At 54.9% G+C, this 26,534-nt stretch overlaps 1 protein-coding gene across 2 annotated transcripts; it reads right to left on the bottom strand.

Annotated features, from left to right (window-relative positions):
* Positions 1 to 3,561: 3,561 nt before the first annotated feature.
* Positions 3,562 to 26,503, bottom strand: NPHP4 (nephrocystin 4). Of its 2 annotated transcripts, XM_039563898.1 has the most exons (29): positions 26,275 to 26,503; positions 25,803 to 26,017; positions 24,809 to 24,940; positions 22,877 to 23,049; positions 22,487 to 22,551; positions 22,055 to 22,210; positions 21,208 to 21,344; positions 20,308 to 20,474; positions 20,099 to 20,225; positions 18,520 to 18,702; positions 18,268 to 18,397; positions 16,006 to 16,052; positions 15,137 to 15,327; positions 14,842 to 15,033; positions 14,044 to 14,231; positions 13,638 to 13,798; positions 13,052 to 13,232; positions 12,083 to 12,199; positions 11,813 to 11,892; positions 11,436 to 11,653; positions 11,155 to 11,344; positions 10,920 to 11,003; positions 10,668 to 10,824; positions 10,264 to 10,349; positions 9,306 to 9,391; positions 9,053 to 9,224; positions 8,309 to 8,488; positions 7,353 to 7,496; positions 3,562 to 7,187 (listed from the first exon to the last, which is right to left on the bottom strand). In XM_039563898.1, the coding sequence occupies exons 2-29, from the start codon at positions 25,938 to 25,940 to the stop codon at positions 7,047 to 7,049; spliced, it is 4,023 nt and encodes a 1,340-aa protein (XP_039419832.1). In that variant the 5' UTR covers positions 25,941 to 26,017; positions 26,275 to 26,503; the 3' UTR covers positions 3,562 to 7,046. The 2 variants fall into 2 exon arrangements, with proteins under 2 accessions (XP_039419832.1, XP_010404143.2); XM_010405841.4 differs by lacking the exons at positions 22,055 to 22,210; positions 22,487 to 22,551; positions 22,877 to 23,049; ... (1 more) ...; positions 25,803 to 26,017; positions 26,275 to 26,503 and having other exon boundaries at positions 20,308 to 20,496; positions 21,208 to 21,294.
* Positions 26,504 to 26,534: the final 31 nt, after the last annotated feature.

The raw sequence follows: 26,534 nt of genomic DNA, 5'->3' as shown, positions 1-26,534 counted from the left end.
CAGTCCCCACGTGGGCCACAGCAGTGGCACGGACACAATGGCCGTGGTGAGATGGTGTGGCACTAGGGACAGTTTGGGGACATGCTGGATGGCAGGAACTGCATGGGGTCACAGATAGCTGAATTTGGGCTGCAATTCCCCCAAAGAAGCCATTCCCCACCTTCAAAGGTACTTTCCAACAACATCTGAGCCCAACAGCTTTCCATCCCTGCAGCCAGCCATGAAGATCCAGGAGTACATCCTGTGGCCACCACCAGCACCCAGATGCTGCAGGCTGACAAAAGTGCCCATGGCTGGGGCTTTGAGAGGCAGAGAAGGCTCCACACCCTCACATCCTGCATCCCCACAGGGCATCTCCATCCTGGGGCACTGCCCAGGTAACTTGTCAATAAGTATTGGGAATTGGGAGGAATAATAAGGAATTCCAACAAACTCCCTGCCAGAAGCAGCTGTCGGTCCATGTCCCACTGCCCTGGGCTGTAAATGCCCTTGGCTGGCTCTCTCCCTGCTCTCTGCCAGCCCAGCCTCTACTTAGAAGTAATTAGGAGATAATTAACATTTGTAGCAAACAGCAGGAAACATCTGGGCCTGATAATGTACGAGGAGCCCTCGAGGGTGATTAATGGGGCTGCCGGAAGGAGAGTGGCAGGTGGCGTGGCAGAGCATCGTGCTGGTGGGGTTGGGATGGGATGGGATGGGATGGGATGGGATGGGGATGGGGATGTCTCTGGGGGATGCTCCAAGGATGGGGATGCCTCCTTTCATCCTCCTCTCAAGCAAAGGTGGGAAAGCAGCACCGTCCTCCCAGGAAGTTTTTCAGTCAGGAGCCAATCACTTGGAAGCAAGCTGGACTCAGAGGAAGAACAGAGGGCAATTTGGTGGAGCTGTAATTTATTTTGTCTGACTCCTACTTAATTAAGTACTTCATTTGCATAACCCTGTGCAGTAAGTCACTTCTGTCATCATGAAATTCAGCCATGTGCAAACAGTCTGCAAAAATAACACACATAATTCAAACTTACGTTTGTTGTAAGAACGAGTTTACATGATGCGATTAAACAGGCCTCACAGGCAGCCCAGAACACCCTTCCCTTTCTCCTTCCTCTCCCTTTCCCCTTTCCTTTCTCGTTCCCTTTTCCTTTCCCTTTCCCACCCCTTTTACCCCTTCCCCTTCTTCTCTAAAGAGAGGAATGAACCTTTGCATTGATTTCTGGAGAAATATTTGGGGTGTTGCTGGGCTTCACTTGCTCCTCTCCAGCAATTCTCTTTCTGACCTCCCTGCTGCAGAGGTCTGCAGTGCAGAGGGAGCCTTGGGTTCCCCTGAGCCACTCACACATTATTTCCCTGTAAATCAGCAAAAGGCCAAGCCAAGGGGTCCTCAAGGCCTCCCATAACCTTATTAAACCTTTCCCTCACTCGTGCCCTGGCCTCTCCGGCCTTTCACTAGCAGTGTGTGTGTTGGACACTGAAGAAGCCGAAAATGCAGCTGTGCGCAGGCAGAGGTATATTTTTAGGGCTGCGCTGACCTTCCGCATCTTGCTGCTGTCCTCCCCATGTGACACCAGCAGAAATATCCCCGGTGACACTCGGTGGCCGTGCACGGCTGGCCTGCGAGCGAGCAGCTCCACGTGCACGGGCTCAGCAGCCGGTGCAGCCGGGAGCGCTTAGTGCCGTGGGATGCTCAACAAACCCTGCTGACATTTCCCAGTGTGACATTAATAAAGGTGGGCTGGAGCAGGGCAGGGAGCTCCCGAGGCGCTGGGGAGAAGCCAGAACATCCCTGAGGAGGGGGACTTTGAGGTCTGTCTGGTCCTGCCCTGCTTGTTCCTTATTCACACCCGTGCCAGAGCAATGCCCAGCACTGTGGCAGCAGCCCCTGGGCTCCCCCACCCAGTGCCGTGCGGGTGAGCAGCCCTGCTCCAGCCTGGCATTTCTGGGGCACCCGTGTCCACAGCAGCTTGAGCAGCGACTGCCAAAGGACACACATGGACCTGGTGTGGGGAACAGCATCCTCACAGGCAGAGGCTTTTTGCCAGTATTGGAAAGTTTCTGAGGTGTTTGTAAAGTTCTGATTTGCTAAGCACAAACAGGTCAGCTTTGCTGGTCCCTCTGCCAGCCTGGATGGCTGCTGCAGCACTGCTGAGCCCGAAGGTTGGGAGGATTTCCAGACAGCCGAATGCCAGATGCTGGTGGCCCCCAGGACAGTTTCCCTCAGATATACACATCACAGAAAATTCGTTTGGCCGTGATCGAAGAGGCTCCAGGAAGAAGCTGAACACACCCCCTCTGGTGAGCGTCCCCTGGGATTCCCCAGGGCCACACAGCCAGGGTTGTTGCTGTCCCAAATCCCCCTCTGAGCAATATTAGCAAAGAGCAACAAACCTCCCCATGCCCCCTTCGGCTGCCAGACCCACATGGCCAGGAACATGCACATGTGGTTTTCACAGAGAGAACAATCCCAAGTGCCTATAAATACCTAGAAAGGTAAATGCATTAACCCTATCATGATCCCAGAGTGTAATTACATACAGCCTGGCTCCCAGGTAAATTAGTACATTAATAACAATTTTGTTCCATAATTACTGTGGTATCTTGATCTTGCAGCTATTTGCCCACTCACTTCCACGTGCAAGGGCATTCCCACCACCATTCCCACTGCTGGAGCAGCCTTGGCCAAACAGCTCCAGGCAGTGCTTGGGAAATCTGTGTGCAGACTACCAAAGTCTACTCGTAGTTTAGATGAAGATGCCACAAATAAACCAGCCTGGTCCTCTGTCCAGCTGTAGGGCTGATTCCCACCAGAGAAGATTTTCTGCTGGCCAAGCTCCCTGGGGAGTCAGGTGGGATCAGTTCCAACATGGGAGGAAAACTTTTACTGGGAACCTGTTCCTGGCATGTGTGGGATGCTCCACTGTGGAGTGGGGCACTGGGACAGGGTGACCACCACACCAGGACTGAAGCTACCAGTGGATGCTCGGACACTCCCAGACCCCTCGAGGGCCATCCCCAGGAGGGGCTTCTCCATCGGCTCAAGAGGAAGAAGGAAGGGAGCATCCACTCGGATCTCCATGGAAACCAGGGAGCGGTGGGGAAGACTTTAATTTGAAGTGCTGATTTGGCGGAGGCCCTGGGAGCCATAGACAGGAGATGAGCTGCATTAAGGAGCAGCAGGGGGGGGGATGCAGCTCTGAAAATGGGTGCCAAAAGGGTATCTGATACCATTAGGATTGAAAAGTTGCTGTGAAAGGCAGGGAGTCAAATGGGACCAGTGTAGCAGCAAAGGATTTATTTAATTCATTTGGCCCCTTTTCTGGGCACAAATTATCCATGTAGAGAGTTTTTCTTTTTTTTTTTTCTGAATTTGCTCATTAATTTGCAGCAAGGGGGCAGATGGCTGATGCAGGCAGAGCTCAGAGCATCCTCCTGCCTGCACCCTGGGCGAAGGCAAACCCTGACACCATCCCCACACCGCAGGGACTGCATCCACCGGCACCATCTCCCAGCTCCCTCCACACATACTTCATATTTTGGAGATAAACAGAAGACTGGAGCCTCCAAGGCTTTGATTCCAGGACTTTTCATTTACTGTAATTACTGAAGGATGTTTCCCCTGAGATAAGATCTGTGTGACATTTGCGCAGCCGAACCTCTTGGCACAGCCCGCTCTGCTCACACCTGCCAAACAGATTCACAGCCGCAAACAACCAGGTCCTGCAGCAGGAGACAAGGCCAGCGTCTCTGGGGAAGCCATGGGGCAGCTCCCTCCACCTTCCCAGGGACGAGTGCGGGGTTCGGCGAGCCAGGGGAAAGCAGGATGAGAACCCGATGCTAATCTGGGCTGGGAGGTGAGGAGCAGCTGTCAGTGCCCAGATCGCTGTGCCCCTAAAATCAAGTGCTCTCTAAGCATGAATTTGGGGTGCACTCTGATGTACCCTTATGCTGACGAGCCAAGTGATCCACTCTTGCTCCCACAAACCCTTTCTCACCACCCAGCAGGATCCACTGCAGCATCAGCCTTGCCAGAGGGGCCTTCGTTGCCTACAGCACCCACACGGTTTATTTAAAAACCTTAATAGTATTTGGAAATTACAGGCAAATGCTCCATGTTGACCTTCACTAAGGTGGCTGCAGTTTCCCACCTCCGTACAGTAAATCAGTGGGGTAAATGAACACGGAGACTCAATTCATCATCAAATGTCAAGCCTGAGACAGAAAGACGGGAAATGATTTAAAAGCAACTGGCAGTTTAGAACTGCTGCAAATTTCTCATTATGGAGCTGCGAATTGTTATGAAAAACTAATCTGTGTTTTAAGCTTTGGTCTGCCCAGAGCTGACAAGGCTCCTTCCTTCACCCCTCCCTTCAGTTGGGGTGAGTCCCATCTGACACCCCCAAAAGCCTTTGAGCATCACCCCCCCCCTTGGATGCCCCACTCTCCACAGACCCTGCAGGAGCTGAGCTCCATTGGGTGGATATTGAGGTGTGGTTTTGAGCAGCATCCCCAGCTGAGCATCCTTTCCTGGGAGTTCTCCCCCAGGCCAGCTCCTGTCCCGGGCAGAGGCCACAGCCATACAATGTCACCATCCTGCAATGTCACCAAGGTGCCCATCACCCTCCTCCCTGCGGGACCAACCAGGGAGTGAGGATGTGCTTTGCAAAGTCCTCCACACCCCATCCATTGTGGCTGAATGGGAGCACAGCCACTGCAGCTCGGAGGCTCCTCATCCCTCCTGCCTGACTCCTTTCTCCGGAGACGCTAATAAAATGCATTTCCTCCAGCCAGCGTCTCGCTTAGGGAACCTTCGCCTGGGCGTGATTGAGTGCACTTAATATAGTCGCTCTCACCGTAGAAAGGATTCTGAGCCTCCTATTTGACAGCCTTGATCTTAAAGAAATCCATTAAGAGCAGCTTTATCTCTGGGTTTTGTAACCATTAAATCAGGTTTTATCAAGTCGGTGATGTGCTTTCAGAGAGACAAGTGGGAGAAACGGGGAATAAACCTCCCAAACTCCCACGCTGGGGCTGCTGGGCTGCATTTTGGTGACATGGAAATAACCAAGAGAGGGTTTGTCTTAGTGGGAAGCCCCTCAGGGTGATGCTGCCTCTCCAGCAGGTCACAGGAGCCTTTGCTGGATGCTGCTGTGCTGCTTCCACGCGTCCCAATCAGCTTTCAGTTTGGCAGAGGCGCTAAATACTCATTTCAGCTAATAAAGATGCCCGGTAATGTCATATTACAGGGCTGGCAAGCTCCCAGCAAATATTATGGTGAGGCTTTGTTTAATTAGAGGGTTCTCAGGCAGTCGCAATTTCCTTCTCATAATGGGGAAAACAAGCTGGGTTTAAAAGTTTGGGCTGGCGGCAAACCCTGCTGAGGCTCAGGCAGCCTGAGAGCTGGTTTCCCAAAGGGCCTTCAGCTGCTGCAGGGAGCTTCGCCCCCAACTCCTATGTTGGTTTTACTTTTCTTTTTACCTTATTTTCTCATTACTAGTTGCCATTTTTTAGTTGCCCCTCCCTAGCCCAGGTGCTGGGGGCCAGGTCTCCCTGCTCTCCTTATTCCTCTGGTGCCATTCCACCAATGCCTTTGCCAAGGCAGTGACACTCCAGTCCCCAAAAGGTCTCATTTGCGTCTACTCCAAGAGGGACAACACCACAGAAAATTACTGAACCCATGGCAAGGGCTTCTCAATCCTTCCCTCTCTGTACACCTCGGTGATGAGACACAAACCGAGATTTTTAGAGCAAATTAATTCCGTCATTACTGGAATCCAGTTTCCTTCCTGACATGAATGCAAATGGGAAGAGCACACCAAGCTGCATGCCAGGCACGGGTGCTCGAGTTCATTGTCATCAGCAGGGATGACTTTATTAACAAGTGGGAACCCAGGAAGCTGCCCCCACGCTCATTGTGAGTTTGAGAGGCAGCAGCAGCAGCAATTCCAAGGGCCATGGCCATAATGCCAAGCAGCTGGGACACAAGGCATTTGTATTTCCTACAGGAAAAGTTTTATCAACTTTTCTTAATGACAGTTCTGTAGCTCTTGGGCCACAGATGTGTGCTGCAGGGCAGCAGGCAGCACCATTCAAGCACCAGCTCAGCTCGAGTCCCTGTGCTGGCATCCCCTGAACGTTGGCACATCATTCACCACTCGAGCTGCCTGTGCTGCAGGTACAGCACCAGCTCATTCATAAGCCTCAAGAAATATCGTTGTGTGAAAATGTAATAAAAATTATTCAGCTAATCTACTTTAATAACCCAACTCCAGGGCCTCTCTGTGCTGCAGACAGTATAATCAGTTCTAAAATATGAGCTGTCATTTCCCATCAGTTCAAGGGAGGCAGAGGAACTCGGCACCCGACTTCATCGGGGCCACTAATTCACCAGCCTCAAGCCTGTGGAGAGTGAGGCAGCATTTCCAGAGCTGGTGGGCTGCTCTTCCCTCCCAGTCCCATTTACAGTCCCTGCCCTGACCCCCAGGATGCTCCAGGGGATGGGGGTGACACAGGGGACCTTCAGCACTCATCTCCACAGGACAAGGATGCTGAGGATTTCCACCTCCCCGAGAAGAAAATGCTGCCACACTCTGACAGTTACGTACAGCAATTTTTATGGTTCAAGGATGAGTAAGAAGTATCAAAAATCCCATAGAACTGCCTTAGTGTGTACAAAACTCTCTGTAGAATATAAAATATACTTTAAAAATATTCCGCAGAATCAAATCTGCAAACTTTTTAAGTTAAAAAAAGATTCAAGGTGCCTAAAATATCGTCACACTTAACAAAAATACAGATCCTGCAGTCACAAAGTGCCGTAACAAACACATCCACTCGTCTCGATTGGGGCGGATGGAGCCGCTCGGCACCACCAGCACTCACAGCAGTGCCCAGGGACCCCAGTGACAGAGAGACCTCCCGGCCTGGCAAGGTGACAGTGAGGGGCTGGGGGTCATGACCACGCTCAGACAGACACGGGTACCCCCGAGGCGGTGCTGACGAAGCCGCTGGGCTGGCGCAGGAACCAGCAGCTTTGCAGTGGCAGGCGGGCAGCCTCACTGGTACAGGACCTTCACGCAGAAGGTCTCCTCGTTCTTGTCCTCGTGGTCGTTGATGTGAATCAGGATCTCCTCCTCCCCCACGGTCGGGCTCGGGGCGAAGCGCAGGCCAATGGTGTACACCTCCCCTCCGGCCACCTGCGGGAGAGAGGGCCGGAGGAGGTGGCAGCACCTGGCCAGGGCCCTTCAGGTGCCCACTCTCCCCAGGCCAGGGTGGCCCTCGTGCCGGGCACCCACCCAGCATCGCCTGGTCTGGCCAGATGAGGGGCCTGAAGAGGGGGGAGTGTTGGCAGCAGGACGTACCTCGAAGGAGTCCTCCTTGAACTGCAGCAGGTCGGGGCGGTTGGTGCATAAGAAGTAGAGCCGGGGTGAGGGGTAGGGGTTGGTGTAGGTGATGCGCTTGTTGCAGCCTCTCCCACCTCCCGCGGGCAGCGAGATCTCAAAGGCCTGTGGGGCAAGCAGGGGCCGTGGCAAGGCGGCACAGATGGCAAGGTGGGCAGCAGCCACAACGGGCACTCCCCCAAACCCACCACAGAGAATTGCCTCCCACACGCTGCCTTCCCTTCCCTCCCCTCCCACACCTCACATCTGCTCTGCCAGCCAGCAGAAAGAACCCACCCTTGATCAAAAGCAGCAACAATTAATTACGAGTGTGAAGGACAAAGGGCTGGCAGAGCAGTGGAGACTAGCCAGCTCCTTCTCATTCCCAGGGAGAGTTGTGGTGCTCCCTCAGATAACTAGATGGACTTGATGACCCTGAACAGCACCTTCCAACCCCAACTACTCTGTGATTCTCTTAACACCCCACAGCACAAGCAGCATGTGGCAGGACAATGGGGTAGCAGTGCAAATGCCAATCTGAACCTTTCCCAGTACCAAGGGGTTCAGGAAAACATTTTTAGAAGGAACACATTAGCCAGGAAAACTAATTTTCTGTCTTTGAGGCAAGGCCTCCGCCAGCACAGCGCTAATCGAAAGCAGCATGCTGCAGCTCTAATTTCACAACCGGGAATACTTCCGAGCTGCCGCTCCTCAGCATGGGGCTGCCTCCAAAACAGCCTAAAAGACATTTTACCAGGGGCTTCAGTGAGATTAGTCAAATATCCCAAGGGCTAAATGTGTGTTTATGGTGGCAAGTGCCAAAAAAACCACAGATGGAAAGAGAGGAAGAAGCAGAAGATGGCCCCAGGTTATTGGCTGAACTGAGACCACTGATCCGGCGCCATCACCACGTTTCTCAGTCGCGAGAGCTGCCGTACCTTGGAGATGAGAGGCTGCCTGCAGGACAGGCAGAGCAGCCAGGAGGACACCAGCTGGTGGGACTCCACATCCACCAGGTTGAGGTAGATGAACTTGCTGCCAGCCCGCCGTGGCCTCACACCGATGTACAGGTCCTGGATGCCATTGGCAGGGAGGAGGAAGGCACCGTTTGGATCCACCTGTGGAACGACACCTGGAGGTACAGCCACCCACAACAGCTGATCCCAGCCCTGAAAAGTCCAGCTTGGAGCATCAATTAGACCAAAATGCTCTTAAAAGCCTGTACCCCTACTCCACCACTATTGAATCCCGTCCCTCCCATCCCCAGGAATACTCTGGGACTAATTTGTGTCAGGAAGGACAAGAGCCACTTGGGAACAGCCAGGGCCTCCCCAGCCCAGGGGTTCCCCCACATAGGCTTTGCCTGAGGAGCCTTTGCCTTTCCCTTACGGGACAGCAATGGAGGTTTTCTCCCTTTTTATTATTCACATTTCCAATTACGGACGAACAAATTCTAAAGAAATTGTGAGTCTTCAGACAGTCTCATTAAAGCAGATAATTTGCCCTCCGGGGTTTCGCGCCAATGATCCTACACATGACAGCTCTAATCAAAAGATAATTATCACAAATGCTTTACGGTTCTCAGTTGTTCACAACTCCGAGTGGGTTGCCTTTTGCTTTCTGGAGGGGGTTTCTCTGGGCTGGCCCAGGCCAGCCAGCCCCCAGCCCGCCACAAGGGTTACCTCCAGCTCCTGGGGGTGGGAGGTGAAGGCCTGCACCCTCCGTGGGGCCGCGGTGCCGCGCAGCAGCAGGGAGAGGCGGGTGAGCTGCCCGGCCGTGCAGGCGACGTCCAGGCGCTGCAGCGAGTGCAGGTAGAACTGCCAGATCTGGACAGGCGCTGCCAGCCAGGTGTCCCTGCGCACGGACAGACGGACAGGGCTCGCCACACACCACGGGAGTCAACGTTCCCCACCCTTTTGGGGTCCTGCTACTTACGTATAAATAGCAACAAAGAACTTTTTGATCTGCGGGCTTGGTCCTCCAGCTACTTTGAGGAAGATGTCCTGTGGCTCGCCAGGCCCCTGCATAGACACCAGAGCATTGTCCCAGCAGTTGACCAGCTAATGAGGACCCCAAAAGTGTCTTCCCCTTAATGGGGAAACCACCACCAACTCCCTTATGAAAGCAGATGCTTTCAGCACCTCGTTAAACTATGTTATTAAGTTATTATACAGCTTGGCTGAGCTCCCCCAGTATTTTTAATTACAAAAGAGGATACAAATGACTATCACATTCCAGGTCTGTATCTGTAATCAAATTTTGGCAAATTTTCTGCAAGTTTTCTAACAAGCCCTAACCCAATTACCATACTAACGCATTTCCGCAACAGCAATTAGCAACTATCCCTCGTCGCCATTTGCATGGACATGCCCAAGCCTATTTTTCCCTTCCATCCCCTCCTGCTGTGGAGCCAGCCCAGGAGAACCTTCTGCTCAGGGAGAGAGCGGGATGGTGCAGGGCTGGGCACGGAGCTGCCCCACTGCCTCAGCGTCCTTCAGCAGGGACAGGCTTTGCTGTGCACCCCAAGGACACACCGTCCCACCACACGCTGCCGGCAGCTGCGGATACCCTGAGCAGCAGGAAGGTCTATCCCAGCCCAACAAAAGGCTGCTTTTCCCCAGCATCTGAATCATCTGGTACTTGCTCAAAAGAACAAGCGAGCACAGGCTGCTGCATGATGCGATAAGGGGCAATGCTCAGCCTCCCCCGCCAAAACAATGCAGCTCCTTTTAATTGGGAATAAAAAGCAATTCCAGCTTCATCGCTGCCACTGTGTCAGTGCCACGGGCTGGTACACAGCTCTGTGGTTGCACCCACATCGGCAGCTCTCTGCCAACCAAAATAAACTGCAGGAGAAGGACGCGAAGAACAGCGATGGCGAAGTGTAACATACCAAGGATTTGGTTTCACAAATGATGTCAGGGTCGCTGCAGCGAACAAACATCTCGGGCTGCCCGCCTGGCACCCCCACCGGCGTGCCTGTGGACAGGGACCGAGGAAACCACCTTCAGCTTTTCCTCTGCCTGTGCCTCTCCTCTGCACCCCACACAGCTGCACACAGAACCCCTCCTGCTGGACTGCCAGCAAACCACACGGGTGTGCAGGTGCAGGGAATTTGGGTTGAAGTTAACGGAGAAAGATGGAAGGAGAGCAAGTGAGGAGCCCAGGGCCATGAAGGGGTGAGGAAGCAGCAATGTACTCCCTGAATGCTGCTGTGCCTCCAGAAAGGCTCCATGAACCACAGACGATGACTAACAGGGAAGACCCCAAACCCTGCCAGACATGTCATGGACTCACCAGGGAGGGTGTGCCAGGGAGGCAGCCGAATGGTTTTCTTCAGGAAAGTGAGCTCTGGGTGGTAGAAGCGGAAGGTCTGGTCCACCACATGGGGCTGCGGCTCCACCTTCACCCGCAGGAGCGCAATGGGCTTCCCCCCGCTCACCTGGAAGGAGACCTGTCCCGGGGGCCAGCGGGAGAGGGATGGGGTTTTCCAGTGATTCTGCTCCTCCCATGCAGCCCCTCAAGCACTGTTTCACCTGGCTCCCTAACCTGGATGAGCTTTGTCTGCTTGGCCCCGCTCTTCCCAAGGGAGTGAGTGTCTGCATTGGCACCGGTGCCCAGCCCAGCTGGCCCCTGCGGGATGCAAGAGTGAGTTCCCTGAGGGTGCAGCATCGCTGCAGCTGCGTGGTGCTCCCCATGGCTGTACCAGCCTGCTCTGCATCGGCAAACACAGCCGAGGGGAACACTTCCTACCAGGAACAGCTCAAAACGGGCCCGTGCCTACCTGTGCCGCAACCACGGCGGGGTCTGCAGAGAAGGTCTGGTATTTGAAGGGGATGCGGACAGTCTCACTGGGGCGCAGGTAGACCTGAGGCTTGAGGTCATCACGGAGATGGAACATATCCTCCTCCACCGGTGTAACACTCTTGGTCAGCTCTTTGAAGTGGCGCCACTCCCTCGGGTCCAGTATGACACTGGGGCAGTGAGCAGCAGAGGTGCTGGTGACGACTGGGTGGGAGCTGATGCCACCCTGGCATCTCCCCAGGCACACACAGGAGCCCCCACCTGAGCTCAGGGTGGTCGACCTCAATGGTCACGGTGTGCTGGACGCTGTATGGGTTCTTCAGGGCGAACTCAAAGAACTCAGCTGTCCCCAGCACGGCGTGGACAGTGCGGGTGGCTGTGATGGCCTGGCTGAGCATCTGGTAGATGCTCTCTCCCTTGATGTGATCCCGGTAGGCATTGATGACCTGCAGGTCCCAGGTACGCTGCTTCGGCCAGCCCTGCCAGGAGAGAAGGAACCATAAGCCCGGAGCCACCACAGGGGCTCCAGCCCGCGCCCTCCTGCCACCAGCACCCTCGTGCAGCCACACCAGCACCATGTGCTGCAGCCAGTGGGTGGACACGGCCTCACTGAGGGTGGCCAGGGTGTCCAGGCTCACTTCTGGCCGGCGACTGCGCAGTGCGGCCTCCAGCTCATTGTCCACATCCACCAGCCTCCGTGCCCACGCCGTCCTCCCACCTGTGGGGAGAGAGCACCGTGGCACCAAGGAAGGACCCCAAGATACTGCAGTCCCCAAGGCCCCCACAAAGCTGCAGGGATGGGAAGGGGAGCAGCAGAGGGGGCAGCTGATGCACAGGTGACACTGCAGCAGCAGAGACCCTGCCCACCTCAACCCATGGGGGACAGGCCAAGCCCCAGCAGGACTCACCACCAGCAGTGTTCGGGGAGCGCCAGCTGCCACGTGGGGTGGTGACAGTGCTGTCTGGTGCAGTGACAATATGAGTTTGGGATGGCAGCTGCCCTGGGGTCTCCTCACACGGGTGACCTGCCACGAGCAGAGACAGGAGTGGAAACCATCCGTTTTCATTGTTATAAAATCTACTGCCAATTTTTACCTCCCTGCAGCTCTGTTCAGCCAATTTACACAAGCAGGAGGGAATATCTGGAAGCCAGTGATGCCCTAAGAGCCTCATGTTCTCCCCAGGGCCTGTTCTATCACACAGCCACCTGCCCAGTGATGGAGCAGCACGGACAGCACACACCATCCTGAGCCCCTCACCGGCTCCTGCTTCCATTTCTGTGTTCTGCCTCCCACAGCATGGCCACATGCTGCTGCATCTCCCCACTCCCACAAAGGCTGTGCCAAGTGCAGCCACACAAGGCTCTAAACCCACCGGCTATTTGCCCAGCCTACACATCCCATCCCCATCCTTCAGGAAAGGGCACCAAGCTTTGCCATCCTATATCTAAAAATATTTTGAAATTTAAAAAAAAAAGAGGATGGGAAAAACACCAAAGGGCAGCTGCTGTCCTGGCACAGCAGCTCTACTTCTTCCCTTGGTCCTTCTTCTTTGTCAGGGTGTGAGTTAAACCACTCCCTGGGTTGTGGATCTCAGATTCTCTTTCCCAGGAGCTTATCGGCCCTTTGCAGGCAAAGTATGGAAATGACGATTGAAGATATCCTATATGGAGCTAATCTCTCCTCTGAAGATAAGATTTTAAAACCTGGAGTCACTGCACATTTATAGGACACAGAATTAAATATATAAAATAAAAGCAGCCAGCAGGTTCTGGGAAGGATGACATCCCCATCAGCCTGGGTCTCACTCAGGTACAGCCCTCCACATGCTGCGTGCCCCACCCAAGCCTTTGGGTCGCATGAGCAGTGGGTTCTCACCAACATTGGCCAGGCAGAGGTGGAGGCGGCCCCTCACAGCCACACGGACACCGAGGGGCCGCAGGGCACCGTGCCGCAGAGCCTCGCGGCCCATCACCGTCCCGTCCGGCTCATACTCAGTCGTGGCCACCTCCAGCTCATGGTAGGTCCTGACAGCCCTCTGGCCCTGGCGCAGCAGGGGCTGGGGAAAAGGCAAGGACAGAAAAGGTGCAACGAGTTACTAGGGAGTCTGGTCCGGAAGGGTCAAGGGGTCTGGGTACGAATGACACTGGATGTCCTGGCTCTGCAGGGCTTAGTGCTAAAATACTGCCAGAGTTCCAGGGAAGGGCAAGGAAAGTTAATGCTTTGTCATCACTTTGGAGGAAAAGATAACAAATCCTGTGATTAAGGGCTTGTCAAGCTGACACCAGACTTGGCTACACAGAGGGGCTGACAGCATCTCCATTACTGAAGACACAAGGACAACGCAACAGCCTCTCAACAGAGGACCAAAGGGAGAGCTGGGCTCCTCCCAAGCACTCCACACAGGCAGGGGGGTCCTTCAGCACTCCCAGCCATGGGAAAAGACCTTCAACCTAACCAATACCTCCAGTTTAACAGCAGCAGACCCAACATGGAGCAGGGAGTCTCCATCCCAGACATCAATCTGGAGGCTGTGCTCGGCCAGGTACCGCAGGAACCAGCGCTGCTCCCCGGGCCGCAGGAAAGCCGGATCCACCATGTACTTCAGCTGCAAGCCCGGTGGTCCTGCAAGACACCACACTGTCACAGACATGGCATTTGGCGTGGTGGGCAGCCTCAACGTGCACCTCACGCAACTGACACTCAGTGCTTTACTTCAAACATTTGACGTTTTGAATGTTTTTCATGATGTGCAAACCAGCAGAGGTTTGCTATTAACAGACACCAGCCCATCCCTCAGGCTAGAGGCAAGCCTAACCCACTCAACAGAATAGGAGCAGCCACACACAGATGCTAAAAGCAGAGCTTACTGGTGCTGAGGGTCCCGTCCTCGTTGACCCGGACAAGGAGCTGCGCCAGCACAGCCAGCCCGGTTGCCGGCCCCCTGTCTGTGCTGACCAGCTGCAGCCGGGGCGTGGTGACCGGTGGGAAACGGTAGAACTGGAAGGTGAGGAAGACAGTCCTCGGCCACGGCCCCTCCGTGCTACCCTGGGCATCCCTTGAGGAGAGAAAGGGGTTTGAGTTACTTGTGGCACAGCACTGCCACTCTATCACGAGCTCCTCGTGCATTTGGCACATGCCAAGAGGCGGAAGAACAAGAGAAGATTGGCAGCACCACAAGTATTTGGACTTTTCTGAAGACAGCGGCCATACGGTTTGCCTTAACTTTCCAAAAAGCTTTGTAATTCCAGCTGTCTCCTGCCATATGCTGTGATGGAGGCGCCCAGCAAAGGCAGCGTGTTACCTTCCCACAGCACACTGCCAGCCATGGAAAAAACAGAAGCGGGGCCTTATCCAGCCAAAGCCACTCCCTGGGTGCCAACTTTCCCAACTCCATTTGCATTTCTGGAGAAACCCTGCATTAATGAGCTCTGACATCACATTGTGGCTCATGGATCCAACTAAAAAAAACTGGATTATGACTTAAAAGTGCCCGGGAAGGACAAAAGAATCATCACAAAAACCCTCTAGGGCCTTGCCTCCATGGCAGGTGCTAGAAGAGGCACCTCTGCAAGGACAGCGAAGTGGGCTGGGGGAATCTGGGGAAAGGACTCTGCCCAGGAGGCCTTTGGGATCTGCCCACACAAGACCCCAAGCTGCCATCCCACCTGCCAAACGCCAGGAACTGCAGGACTATTTCATTGCCTTGTAGAGGGTCAGCTTCCTCCAGCCGCAGGTTGAAACTGCCCAGCTCCACTGGCTCCGAGATTTCCACTGGCTCCTGGTTACAGTCCAGGATGTCCGGAAAGCCGGCGGCGTGCAGGCGCGCCAGCGAGGCGCGAGACAGGGACACACGGGAACTGATGGAGGAATAGCAGTGAGCTCCACAGAAGGGGCCACGGGAACCCTGGCAGGCCAGGTGATGGGGCCACAGGAACCTGGGGAGGGGCAGCCAAGCATCACCTGCATGCCTGCAGCCCCACAGCAGCCATGGGCAGCTGCAGCGGGGTGAAGGGCAGCGCCCGCAGCTGGTCGCTGGCACAGGGCTCTGCATCCGGTGAGCCGAGGTCGACCTCCAGGTGGGTGATGCCCGCATCCTGCTGCAGGGTCTGGCCTGTGCCCCGTGGCGAGGCCACGAGCTGTGACACCGAGAGCTGGTGGGAGAGTGGTGAGTGTGAGCACCCGCAGCCCCCTGAGGCAGTCTCTGTGGCAAGGTCGACCAGCAGCCCCTCTTCGCTAAAGGAGCTCGGCCACTGCGTGCCCCAGTGCTGTCATTCCACCAGGAAGTGGCACAGCTTGGCCACACAAGGGTTTGCACCTCCGCTGCCATTTCCCTGCTGCTCGCTCCCTTGGCAAGAGGAGGGATGAGCACATGCAGCAGGAAGATCAAACTGTTTAATGTGGCCTTATGAGGCATTTCATTTCATCAAAAATATTTGTGTGCATTGATTCCTGCATCAAGATATAAAACAGCATAAAGAGGCCTCTCAGTATTCATAGCTCTCCTTAAATCCTGGGAGCTCTGCATGAACAAACTGTGTGTCACTGTCAGCACATACCGGGGACGACAGCACCCAGCAAATCTGGACTGTCAAAAACCAGAGCTGCCCTCACTCCTGGGGTGTGAAAAGAGCACAGGGAACCTCACTCAGCACATCACAGGCAGGAGCTGTTTTGCTGCCTGGAGGAGGTGGATTTGAGGACACTTGGTGCCTCTTGGCCGCAGCAGAAAGGAAAACAGGCAGAGGATGGGTCCAGAAGCACATCCTACATATGGGCCATCCCCTGGGGAATGCCCACCACCCACCCCCACTGGTGCATGTGGCACTTACCCCTGGTCCCCGTGGGGAGACTGGCACTTGCCGTGGGGTTGGCACTCCTGTGGAGAGGGATAGGAGAGATGCTGTAGAGGAGCCATCACCCCCAGGCCCCATAACTGCAGCTGCACCCACCACCACCAAACCTGCCCTGTCCTCCCACCAGCCCTTTTCAATTCTAGGGGTGAAGGCAGCACAGCGAAGCAGCTTACCCAAGCTTACCCAAGCAGCATTTCACTTTACTTATTTCCCAGTAAGACTGCTGCTTGGGGGTTAACACAGCACGTCTCCAGATCCATCCGTTATTTTGCCGGGAATCAGGCTAGCTCTGCCACAAACAGCAGCTCCCCCATCCCCTGACAGCGCCGCGGTGCCCCACGGCCACATGGTGCTGCCTAAGTGGGATGCTTAATGAGACGTGAAAGTTTTAGGATACTTAAGGTTTTCATTGCTTCTCTGTTATTTTTTGTCACTCCCTTCATCTGCTCGAGCATTTGTGCCCCGAAACGGTGGGAGCTTTATCCTGTTTATATTTGGCTGCTCCCTGCGCCGGCACAGCTGAGCTCGCTGCGCCGTGGAGCCGCGGGTCCTTCGCGGCAGAGCAGGGGCACAGATGTTCCATCTCTGCATCCACGTGATGCCGAGACCTTAATTTGCTTTCCCCACCACGTATATCCCAGCTATTCCGTGCTGGCTGCTGTGTGAAGGAAACCACCCCGTCTCCCTCGTGCCTGAAATACTGTTTCCTTCCAGTTAGGATGGCTTTGGCTGGCGTTAAGAAGAGGATGGACAGATACAGCAGCAGTACCAGCATCTGAGCTGACAGAAGAAGCTCTCAGCCTCCCCTGGGCCAGACAGCAGCACGTTTCTCAACAGAGCTCTACAAAAAGTTAACCCAATAGTCCCTTCAGCACCTTGGGATACAGGCTGGAGGGGCACAGCTCTGGGACCACCGCTGCACTTTGCAAGCTCTCCCTGGTGCCATAAGCCCCCAGGAGCCGGGAAAATGCTATGGAGTTTGTCCCTGAAAATCACCTTGATGGGGATCTCCCCTCACTAGGGACACAGCCCACAGCCCAGCACACTCCCCCAAGCTAGAGCACACCAGACCAGCACCAGGATGGAAACTCAGCGTCAGCATTTGCTTCCCTCTCCCTTCACTACACCACAACTCCATCAGCATCCCAGCCACCTACAGCTGAAAGGCACTAGGAAAAACTTTTCAGGCAGCACCAGGAAGGTATCTGCATGATGCAGCCTGTGCTGCAGGGAGATGAACCCCACATACCCCAATATCACCAGACTCCTTCATCCTTCCCTAAAGCTCTCTTCTCCAAGGCCCCTCCCAGCAGCAGTGCTGGCTCCTCACTGGCAGAAACACAGGATTTGTCACAGCAAAGCCATGGTGCCACTGCCATCGTGTGGAAGACACCACAGCACTGAAGCCGGCATGGAACAGCAACCCACTGGTGGACCATGGACTGGCTCATCAGAGAGCCGGGGAGATGTGACACACACTGAAACACTGCCTGCTGCCTGAAGCATCACCCTGAGACACAGCTGGGACCCCAGCAGGAGCAGCACTGCAAAGAAAGGGGAGTTTGCTTCCCACCAATCCCAAAAGGGGGATGAGAGAGAAACCAGCCAGAGAGGATTTTCAGGAGCACAGTGCATGGACACAACTTTGTGCCCAAACCCAAGCCCACAGCATTTTTCCTTCCATCTCCAACAGACCAGAGAGGTGCTGGAATCCTGACCACACAGCTCCAAACTGTAGACAGATGCATCGGTGTACACACACACAGATGCTGCCTGCTCTTCCCTGGCCAGGCACCAGCACGTCCTGCACACATCAATCCAACCCACACTGCTGTCAGGCTCCCTCAGCAGTGGCACAACCAGATTATTTTTCCTCAGCTTATGACTGACATCTCTCTTGCCCCCGTGTCTGGAGAGACTCTGAATCCAGAGAGAGGAGCAGCAGTACCTGCAGTGAGAATGTGCTGCTGGTGTGGCCACTGCGCCCGGTGACCTGGAATGGGAGCGGGCTGGGGCAGTGCTGGCAGTCCCTGGGGATTTTGCACATGGCTCAGCAATACTACCACATGGGAACTTAACAAGTTAAAAGGAGCTGAATTCAACTTGACAAAAACTTGCTTCACTCCAGTAATTCATAACTAGCTCGCTGAAACTCGCTGGAAGTCTTGTTTTCTCTCCCAAGCAGACACCAGTGCCACAATCTATATTTTAAATGTCAGCGATCTGGAAAACACTCACTCAGCGATGGCGTAGGAGGCTGCTTCGACTCGTCCCTGTCTTTACATAGGATCTCCGCAGCAGTTACAAGATGTTCTTCCGAAACAGTGGAAACATGGAATTGGACAGTCCCAGACTCCACGTGCTTCCCCTGAAATCGGCAACAAAAATGCTTTCAGACAGTGTGTTACACGTAGCCTCCCTCGTGCCTCCGACAGCGGCTCCCTCGCCCTGACGCAGAGGCAGAGCTGCCAGGGGCCAGCACACCCTTACCTGCCGGGAGCTCCTGCTGCTCAGCGGGGTCTGGTAGACCAAGGCTCGGCAGGGGCCACGGCGGGCACCACCATGCAGGGGCAGGACCACCTCGGTGTCACCGGTGCCCGGGACAGGGCTCCAGACAGCCCAGCGCACCGAGCGCATGTCGGCCGCCTCACCGCGGGCACTGCCAGACAGGGCCTGGGGATGGGGGAGCACAGTGAGCACCAAGCAGCCCCACCTCGCTACCAGACAGGCACTGGCTCTCGTCCCCCACCATGCCTCCTCACACCTGCCTCTGGCATCACAGAAGCCACTGCTCTTCATCCTGTTCTGGAGACATTTCACTTTCCAGGACCTTATGCATCTGCAACCCCTCCCTCAAGCAGCTGCACGAAGGGATATGCGTTGGACCCCCATCCCTGGCAGAGGGGAAAGGTTTCCACTTACCCAGCACATCCACAGCCTCCCTCACACCGAAGGAGAGGCACAGAAACAAGAGAGGGCTCTGCCAGCACCCACCATCCCCCTCACAGCTAATTATGGCACCGAGGACAAGGACAAGGTGATCAGCTTTGCAAGCAGCTTTGGGATTAACCACTCTGGCCCAGGGCTGCACCACAGGAACTGGCTCCACCACTGCACCAGCCAGCACTCCCCACACAGCCATCTGCCTCTGGAACCCCAAATCTCTGTGGGACCTTGGGCTTTAGCTTTCCAACAGAGCTGGACCCAACAACAACTTCCAACAGCTTAGATCAGTGTCTCCTTCCTTCTCAGTACAAATCTCTCTGGTCTGGCACACACATCCTGCTTTATAAATGCCCATTTCCCCTACTTTGACTCTGGACAGCTTAACAAGAGGCGTTTGCTACATTTTCAATGAACATCTTAGTGGGACGATTAAAGCCTCCTAACAAATGCTTGGCCATCGATTCAGACAGCCAAGAGCTGATGGCTCCAACAGCACAAGGTCTCTGGAGGGGATACGCAGTACTCATTGAGCTGGGTTTAACTTGCAGAAAGGTTAAACTAAGATGTGAGTAAACGAATCAGTAAGTAGGTGAGAGTGTATTGACTGCAGAGACCACCCTCAGATTTCTCCCACCTTTACAGTTTGAGAACATCAGGCTGAAGCACCCAGAAAAACCTCAGCATTCAGGGCAAAAACAAAAAAAAGAAGCAGGAGGGGTTAACCTCTTTTCAGCATAAATGCCAAATTCTAAAGAAAAGCCTTTTTTATATTAGAAAAAAAGCTGAAAGTTTCCAAATTAGCTTGCCAGAACACTATGGGAATGCTGCAGGCTACATTCCTCCATCTACATATAAACAGTGGAGAAATGCAACCACATGTAATTAAAATAATTCACCGAGCCCGTATGCAGGTGGTTTTGTGCAGTGCTGTGGAAGGCACCCGCACACTTTGCAGGGCCCTGCGTTACAGCACAGCCATGCACAAGGAGCTACTGCGACTTGGAGGAGCAGGATGGTGAAACAGGGGCAGAGGAAGGAGTTCCTCAGCAGGACTCACTCCTCCAGCATGGATTCCTGCTCTTCCATACGCACAGAGACAAGGAGCAGGCACTCTCAGCCCTACCTTCCCACCGGCTCTCCCCATGCTGCAGAAGACATATTCCAGCTGGAAGCAGACCCCAAATGCCGGGTGAGGGACCATTTCACTCAGCTGGATGCGGCTCCTCAGCGCTAGGGCTTGACCTGCATCCCTGTGCAGGATGGAGAAGCGGCTGTGGCAGGCATCTGAGGCAGGAGGGAAGCGGCACCGGCAGCAGAGGGGCTCCCCCCTACCTGGCTCCAGAGCTGGGCACCCCCCAGCTGCCACCCGGTGACAATTCCGCCTCTGGCACCAGCACCGTGACCTGTGGTGCCCGGACAAAGCGCAGGCCATTGTGGACGCCAACGTGCAGCCGCCGCTCCCGAACCACCACCTCTTCACCGTCCGGCATGGTGTTAGCCTGAGACAGGAATGTTTTCCACCTTGGGCAGCGAGGTGGCACGGGGTGGCACAGCGTCACTCCCCATGCTGACCACAGTGAGAAGAATTAAGGTAACCCTTCAGAAACTCAAAAAGCAGGACCCATTCCCCCAGCAGTTGATAGATACTAAAATCTTTTGTCTTTATGGCAGAGTTGGTCCATATCTGGCAAGAAAGGACCTGGCCAGTGGCTGCCACTCCAAAGAGATGGGCTCAATACCCACTGCATCTCATCTCTGCATTCCCCACAGCAAAGCAAACCCAAATTCTGCTTATGAGTGTCTGGATGTTCAAAACAAAGCCCACGCAGAGCACCCACGTGCTAATCCAATAGGGACGCAAATTAAAGGCTTCCACAGCAAAAAAAAATTGGAGACTCCAAGGGAATCAAATGCATGAACATCATTTATCTGACACTTTTCACCCCACCCACAAAGGAGACACTAGAATTACTGCTCTACACTGTGCCTTCCCCTGCCCCAAGCACATTGGCAGTACCTAGAATCATGGAATCACAGAATGGTTGGGGTTGGAAGGGACCTTGAGCTTTTTCTTGTTCCACACCCTACCATGGGCAGGGATACCTTCCACTATCCCAGGTTGCTTCAAGCCCCACCCAACCTGGGCTTGGACACTTGGACACAGGGATGGGGCAACCACAGCTTGTCTGGGCACCCTGAGCCAGGGCTGCACCCTCACAGCACTCCACTTACCTGAAGTAAGCGATCGCTGTTCAGTAAATCCAGCAGTTCCTCCTCAAACTCCTCCAGGGAAGGGTACAACCGGATGAAAAGCCGCTCCAGATAGCAGGTGACCGTCTTCATCAGCCGGGGCTTCTGCAAGCAGTCGCCTGAACAACAAGGGGGTGGCCACAGGTTTCCCAAGCCACCACTGCTGGGGTGCCCTGCAGTGTCAGCAGTGGCTCTGCCCACTCAGCTTCTGAGCACGGGCCTGAACACCTACAGGGACTCAGCTGCTTTCGAAACTTGCTCAGCTTCAGTACCAACAGTTACAACCCCAAAGCCATCAGCAGTAGGTTTTCCAGGCAGGAAGGTGAAGAATAATTCAGCTGCAGAACTCTGAAGAATTTTTTACCTTCTGAATCTTCAGCTCACGTATTTTAATTGCAGAAGCTCGAAGGGCAAAGTGCCATAGGGAGAGATTAACAAAGGCCAAGTGGGCAAGAGCTCATCCCCCCAAACCTTCGATGATGCACCCACCTCCGAGGAGTTTAAACAAGCTGCAAAAGCTGTTTCCAAGACTCTGCTGAACGACTGCAATTAAACCATTACTTATGCCTAGCAGCTTCCCAGGAGCAAATCAATTAACGGACAGGGAACTGACTGAGCCATTTGATGGATTCCAGACTGAGCTCTGAGCATGAGGGCTGCGGCCCCACACAGAGGAGATGCTCTTGACAAGGGGAGACACTGCAGGGAAACCACTGTGCTCCCAGAAATCCCATCCCAGTGCCCTGCCTGCCCTGCCCACAGCCTCCCAGGGACCCGCTGCCTTAAAGCAGGAGCAGCACAGGCAGAGGGAAAGGGAAGGAGCCCTTACCTGTGTCTCCACGTGCCGGCAGCAAGCCAGGAACAGTCTGCAGCCCAGATATCAACAGGTTTTCAGGCAGGAGGTGAAATATCGCTTCCAGGGGCTGGTGGGACTTCAGGGCATACTGCAGGTGGCTCTTCTCCATCACTGTCATGTATTTGTTCTCTAAAGAAAAGAAAACATCCCAAAATGACCAAAACTGGGGAGACAGCTTCACAGTCCCAATGTTGAATGAATCATTATCTGTGAAGACACGTGCTAGGAGCAAAGGAAAACCTGAGTGTGCCCAGCCAGGCCATTCCCAGTTGGCAGTAAGGCACGTCCACTGAGCAATACCAGGACACGGACCACGTCCCACATCAAGCAGACACTCACAACACACATTTGGGTAAGAGAAGCCACCAAGAAGGGACCGAGATGCCATGACTGGCTGCTGCTTACTTTCCACAGGGTCCTGGAAGCGTGGGTGCAGTAGGGCACGCGGCGTCCCATGGTACAGCTTCAGCCTGAAAGCAAAGAGCACATGCGCAGCGGCCAGTAAATCCACCCTGAAGCACATCTCCATCTTCCACTACATCTCCATCTTCCACAAAGTCCCTGCTCAGCAGCAAAACCCATCCAACCCATTCCGGAAAAGCCGTGTCCTTTAGGGAAGGGACAGGAATCCCTTCCAAACCCATCATTGCTTCCCCAGAGTGAAGAATTCCAGGCTTCTAAATGCCAGCTCTGTTTCTGCAGCCCCAGGACCACCCTTTCTCCCCCCAAAGCAGCTGTGCACGTTGCCACCTCAATTCCTAGTGTGACATGTCACACAGCAGCAGGAGAACCTACGCTCTGTCCTCAGTGGCCGGGTCTGTCACCTCTGATCCACCGTGGAAGAGGGGGATGATTCCAAACCCACAGGAAAGATGCTGAGAGCCCCCATCCCCTTTCCCACCCATCACTACCACTTCCACGACAGCAGCGATGCCAGGGTGGTTCAAGGAGGTGTGGAAATAAACGACCTGGAATGGAAAGGAGAGAGATGGGCTATTTCAGAGCTGGCATGGGCAGCCACAGGCAGAGCAGTGCCTGTTGTGCTGGGACAGTCAGTGGCACAACCAGAACATCCATTAAAACTTCCAGACAGAAGCTAATGGCAAATGACTTCCGGCACTGCTATGAAATCTCAGCCCTTAAATCTCAAACATCATCTCTTTTTTTTCTAACTTTTTTTTTGTTGCCAACACCTGTTTTCCAGGGTAACTAGCAGGCTGCAGACCCCGAATGAGCAGGGCTTTGATGCACCCCAGACCTACAGTATTAGAGCAGGAAAAATTAGCTGGAAACCACCCTGCAGCAGGGAGGGACATGGGAGTAGCCTGGACCTAAGGGCAGGAGGGGATGGGACACAGGTCACCTCCCCAGGATAGAATTTAAAGCTAGGTTAACCTTTCTATTAAAAACTCATTATCTCAGTGTTCCAGGGAAAACGTTTACTGCAATATGGGCTGTCAGGAAGGAATAACAGAGAGAGACATTCCTGCATCAACCCCGGGACATAAATCGTTATTCCATTAGCCTTTATTGCAAGGTGCTGGATTAACGACCTGATCACTGTGCCTGCAGAGCAAGGCTCACCCTGCAAAGGCACAGGGAGCCCTTACAGGGGATCCCCTGTGCCACTGAGCTCAAGGGCCCCTCCTGAATGCACACAGCAGTTTCTGTCACTGCACTCCTCTCCCCTAGACCCTGAGGACAAAACCCACCACACACGCAGACTCTGATCCCTGTCCCCACGCCCTCCTGCTCTGGTGAGGCCGGCGAGCACACGCAGGCAGAGGAGCAAGGATGTTCCTCCTTCCCTCACCTGTCACAAATCAATTCCAGCTCCACCTGAACTGTTCACAACAATGAGCTGCTGACTACTGCACAGTTAGAAGATCCCACCTCACACGCAGACCACCCCTCCTCTGCCAGACCCCAAGCCCTTCGGCTGCAGGGACAGGCAACGCAATTCAGCCACCACAGAGAGGCTGCAACACAGTCCCCCAACACCCCAAAACTCCTGCCAACTGCTCCCAACCGCATGGCAAACACCCAGGAAGCCTGCAGACATTGGGAATGTATTTGGAAAGGCAGCTCTTCCCAGCATTCAGCTCTCTCTGCAGCACTCTCTGCCCTAGTTTTAATCCATCCGTCTTCAAAACAAGCCAGGGTGGGACGGTACTGAAACACTCAGGAGAGAGACGCACGCATCAACGCCCCTCAATGTCACTGTCAATGTAAAGGAAGGAAAAGCACAGGGCCAAGCTGTGCTCCACTTCACCTGCAGCCCTGAGGAGGTGGAAACAGGAGCTATGAATTGGAAAACATGGATCATGCTACCGGGCAGCAGGATCTCCCCTTTAAGGGACACCCTGGTTTGCCGGTATCAGCAGCGGATGGAAGCATGGCCTCGGGAGAGTTTAGTCCCCAGATAAGGGGAGAGAAGCGCCGTGCAGGAGGGTGGGCAGCTGCTCCTTCCCTTCCTTCCCACTTGTGGGGAAACACTGCTCTCTGCCGCCAGCTCTGAACACAGCAGGTGGCACACGGTGGCACATCGCTGCTCCCGCGGTGGCACCAGCCTCAGAGGAAACCCAGCAGCCCAGTTTCCTCAATAAAACGTACAGAAAGCTTAATAAATGGGCAGTGTCTGGGATGCACTCTGGGCAAAAGGTCAGGAAGCGCTGGGAGGGAAAAGGGTTTGGTGCTGTGTTTCCCCAGACCCTCGGCAGCCCCTACCTCATTGAATGCCGCCCTGGCCGAGCGCGGTGGGGCAGCGCCGGCAGCTCGCCAGCTGCTCCTCCACGTCCTCCCAAAGAAGTGGTGGTAGGTGGCATCGAAAAGGGAGAGGCGCAGCTGGTATTCCGCTCCCTGCAAGGCACAACACACCAGCTTTGGGGATGCTCAGGGACAGGCCAGCTCTGTGTCCCCAAAGCTCAGAACACACTTTGGTAAGAGATATAATTCCCGTTTTCTAAGGGATGCCCAAATCAGGCACATGGCCACAGACAGCTTCGTGCATTGGTGCAGAACCTGCCTCCAAGCCAGAGGCTGACGGAACAAAGGAGAAGTGGGAAAACTGAACATTAAGCATAAAATAAAGAGGCAGCTGATGTTAAAGTGCTTTCCAGAAATTTTAATTCAAATACACTTACCTAAACTAACAAAAACCTAAATGAAAAATTAATTAAATGCTAAGTCAGATTTGCAGGTAATAAGGCATGGGATTGAAACACAGCTTTGTGCTTCCAGGAGATTTCCAGTTAGTTCCCCCCAAAACCACCTTGTTTTAAAAAACACTGCTGGGAGCTCACGCCCACACACACAGACAGGAATGCTGAAAAGGGGCTTAGAAAAACGATGGAGAGTGACTTTGTACATCCACAGAAAGTGACAGAACAAGGAGGAGGGGGGCTAAACTCAAAGAGGAGCAATTTTGGTTTGATCTTAGGGAGAAAATATTTCCTGTGAGGTTGGTGAGGCACTGGCACAGGCCACCCAGAGATGCTGTGGCTGCTCCATCTCTGGAAGTGTTCAAAGCCAGCAGGTTGGAAAAGGCAACCTGATCTAGTGGAAGGTAGCCCTGCCCATGGCAGGGGAGTGGAAGGAGATAATCTGTAAGGTCCCTTCCAACCCAAACTATTTCATGATTCTATGAATAGTGAGACTCAGCAGAAACAACGGGCGCAGCAAGACACTTGCGGGGTCCCCTCGCGGAGCCGATCTCCCCTACCTGGGAGAGGGCAGCGCCGTGCAGGTACTTGAGGACGCAGCGGAAGGCGGTGGAGCGGGGCGGGGGACGGGCCCGGCCCCGCTGCGGGTGCGGCGGCAGCGCCAGGTGCTGCCGGAACACCCGGTCCCACTCGCCCATCGCCTCCCGGGGGTCGCCGCTGCCTCCCGGCGCCAGCTACGGCGGGCGCGGGGCTGGAGCACCAGGGGACACGCAGCCTGCGGGAGGGAACACAGCCACACGGACCGCGCACGGTCAGCACACACAGCCGCACGCACCGACCGAACGTGGGTGGGGACGGCCGCTGCCCACGCCCGCCCCGTCCCGCCCCGCACCCGGCTGGGTATGCACACGGGTACCGCCAGGGCAGCGCCGGCCCGCGGCCGCCCGCCCACGCCCCCACGGGATCCCCGTGCGTGGGAGCGGGACCGGCACCGGCCCCGTCCGGCAGCGCCCGCACCCCCCACTCACTCACCGCGCCCCGACGCCATCTTCTCGGGCCCGACCAACCGCGCGCCGGCCCGAGGGGGGGACGGATCCACCGCCGCCGCTCACCGCCCCGCCGCCCTCCTCCCGCGCCCCATCAGCGGCGGGAAGTGGAGACGGTCCGCAGCGAGGCGATCCCGAAGCGATTCCGCCCCAGCGCGGGATGCGGCAGCAGGACAGAAGCGGCGGCAGCAGCGGCGGCCTCCCCTCTCCAGCGCGGGTGGTCGCGCCCGGCTCAGCATCGGGTTA

Source organism: Corvus cornix, chromosome 21 (assembly GCF_000738735.6).
Source record: "Corvus cornix cornix isolate S_Up_H32 chromosome 21, ASM73873v5, whole genome shotgun sequence".
NCBI classification, from domain to species: Eukaryota; Metazoa; Chordata; class Aves; order Passeriformes; family Corvidae; genus Corvus; species Corvus cornix.
The sequence above is the reverse complement of the archived record's forward strand: the minus strand, read 5'-3'. Positions and strand labels throughout refer to the sequence as shown.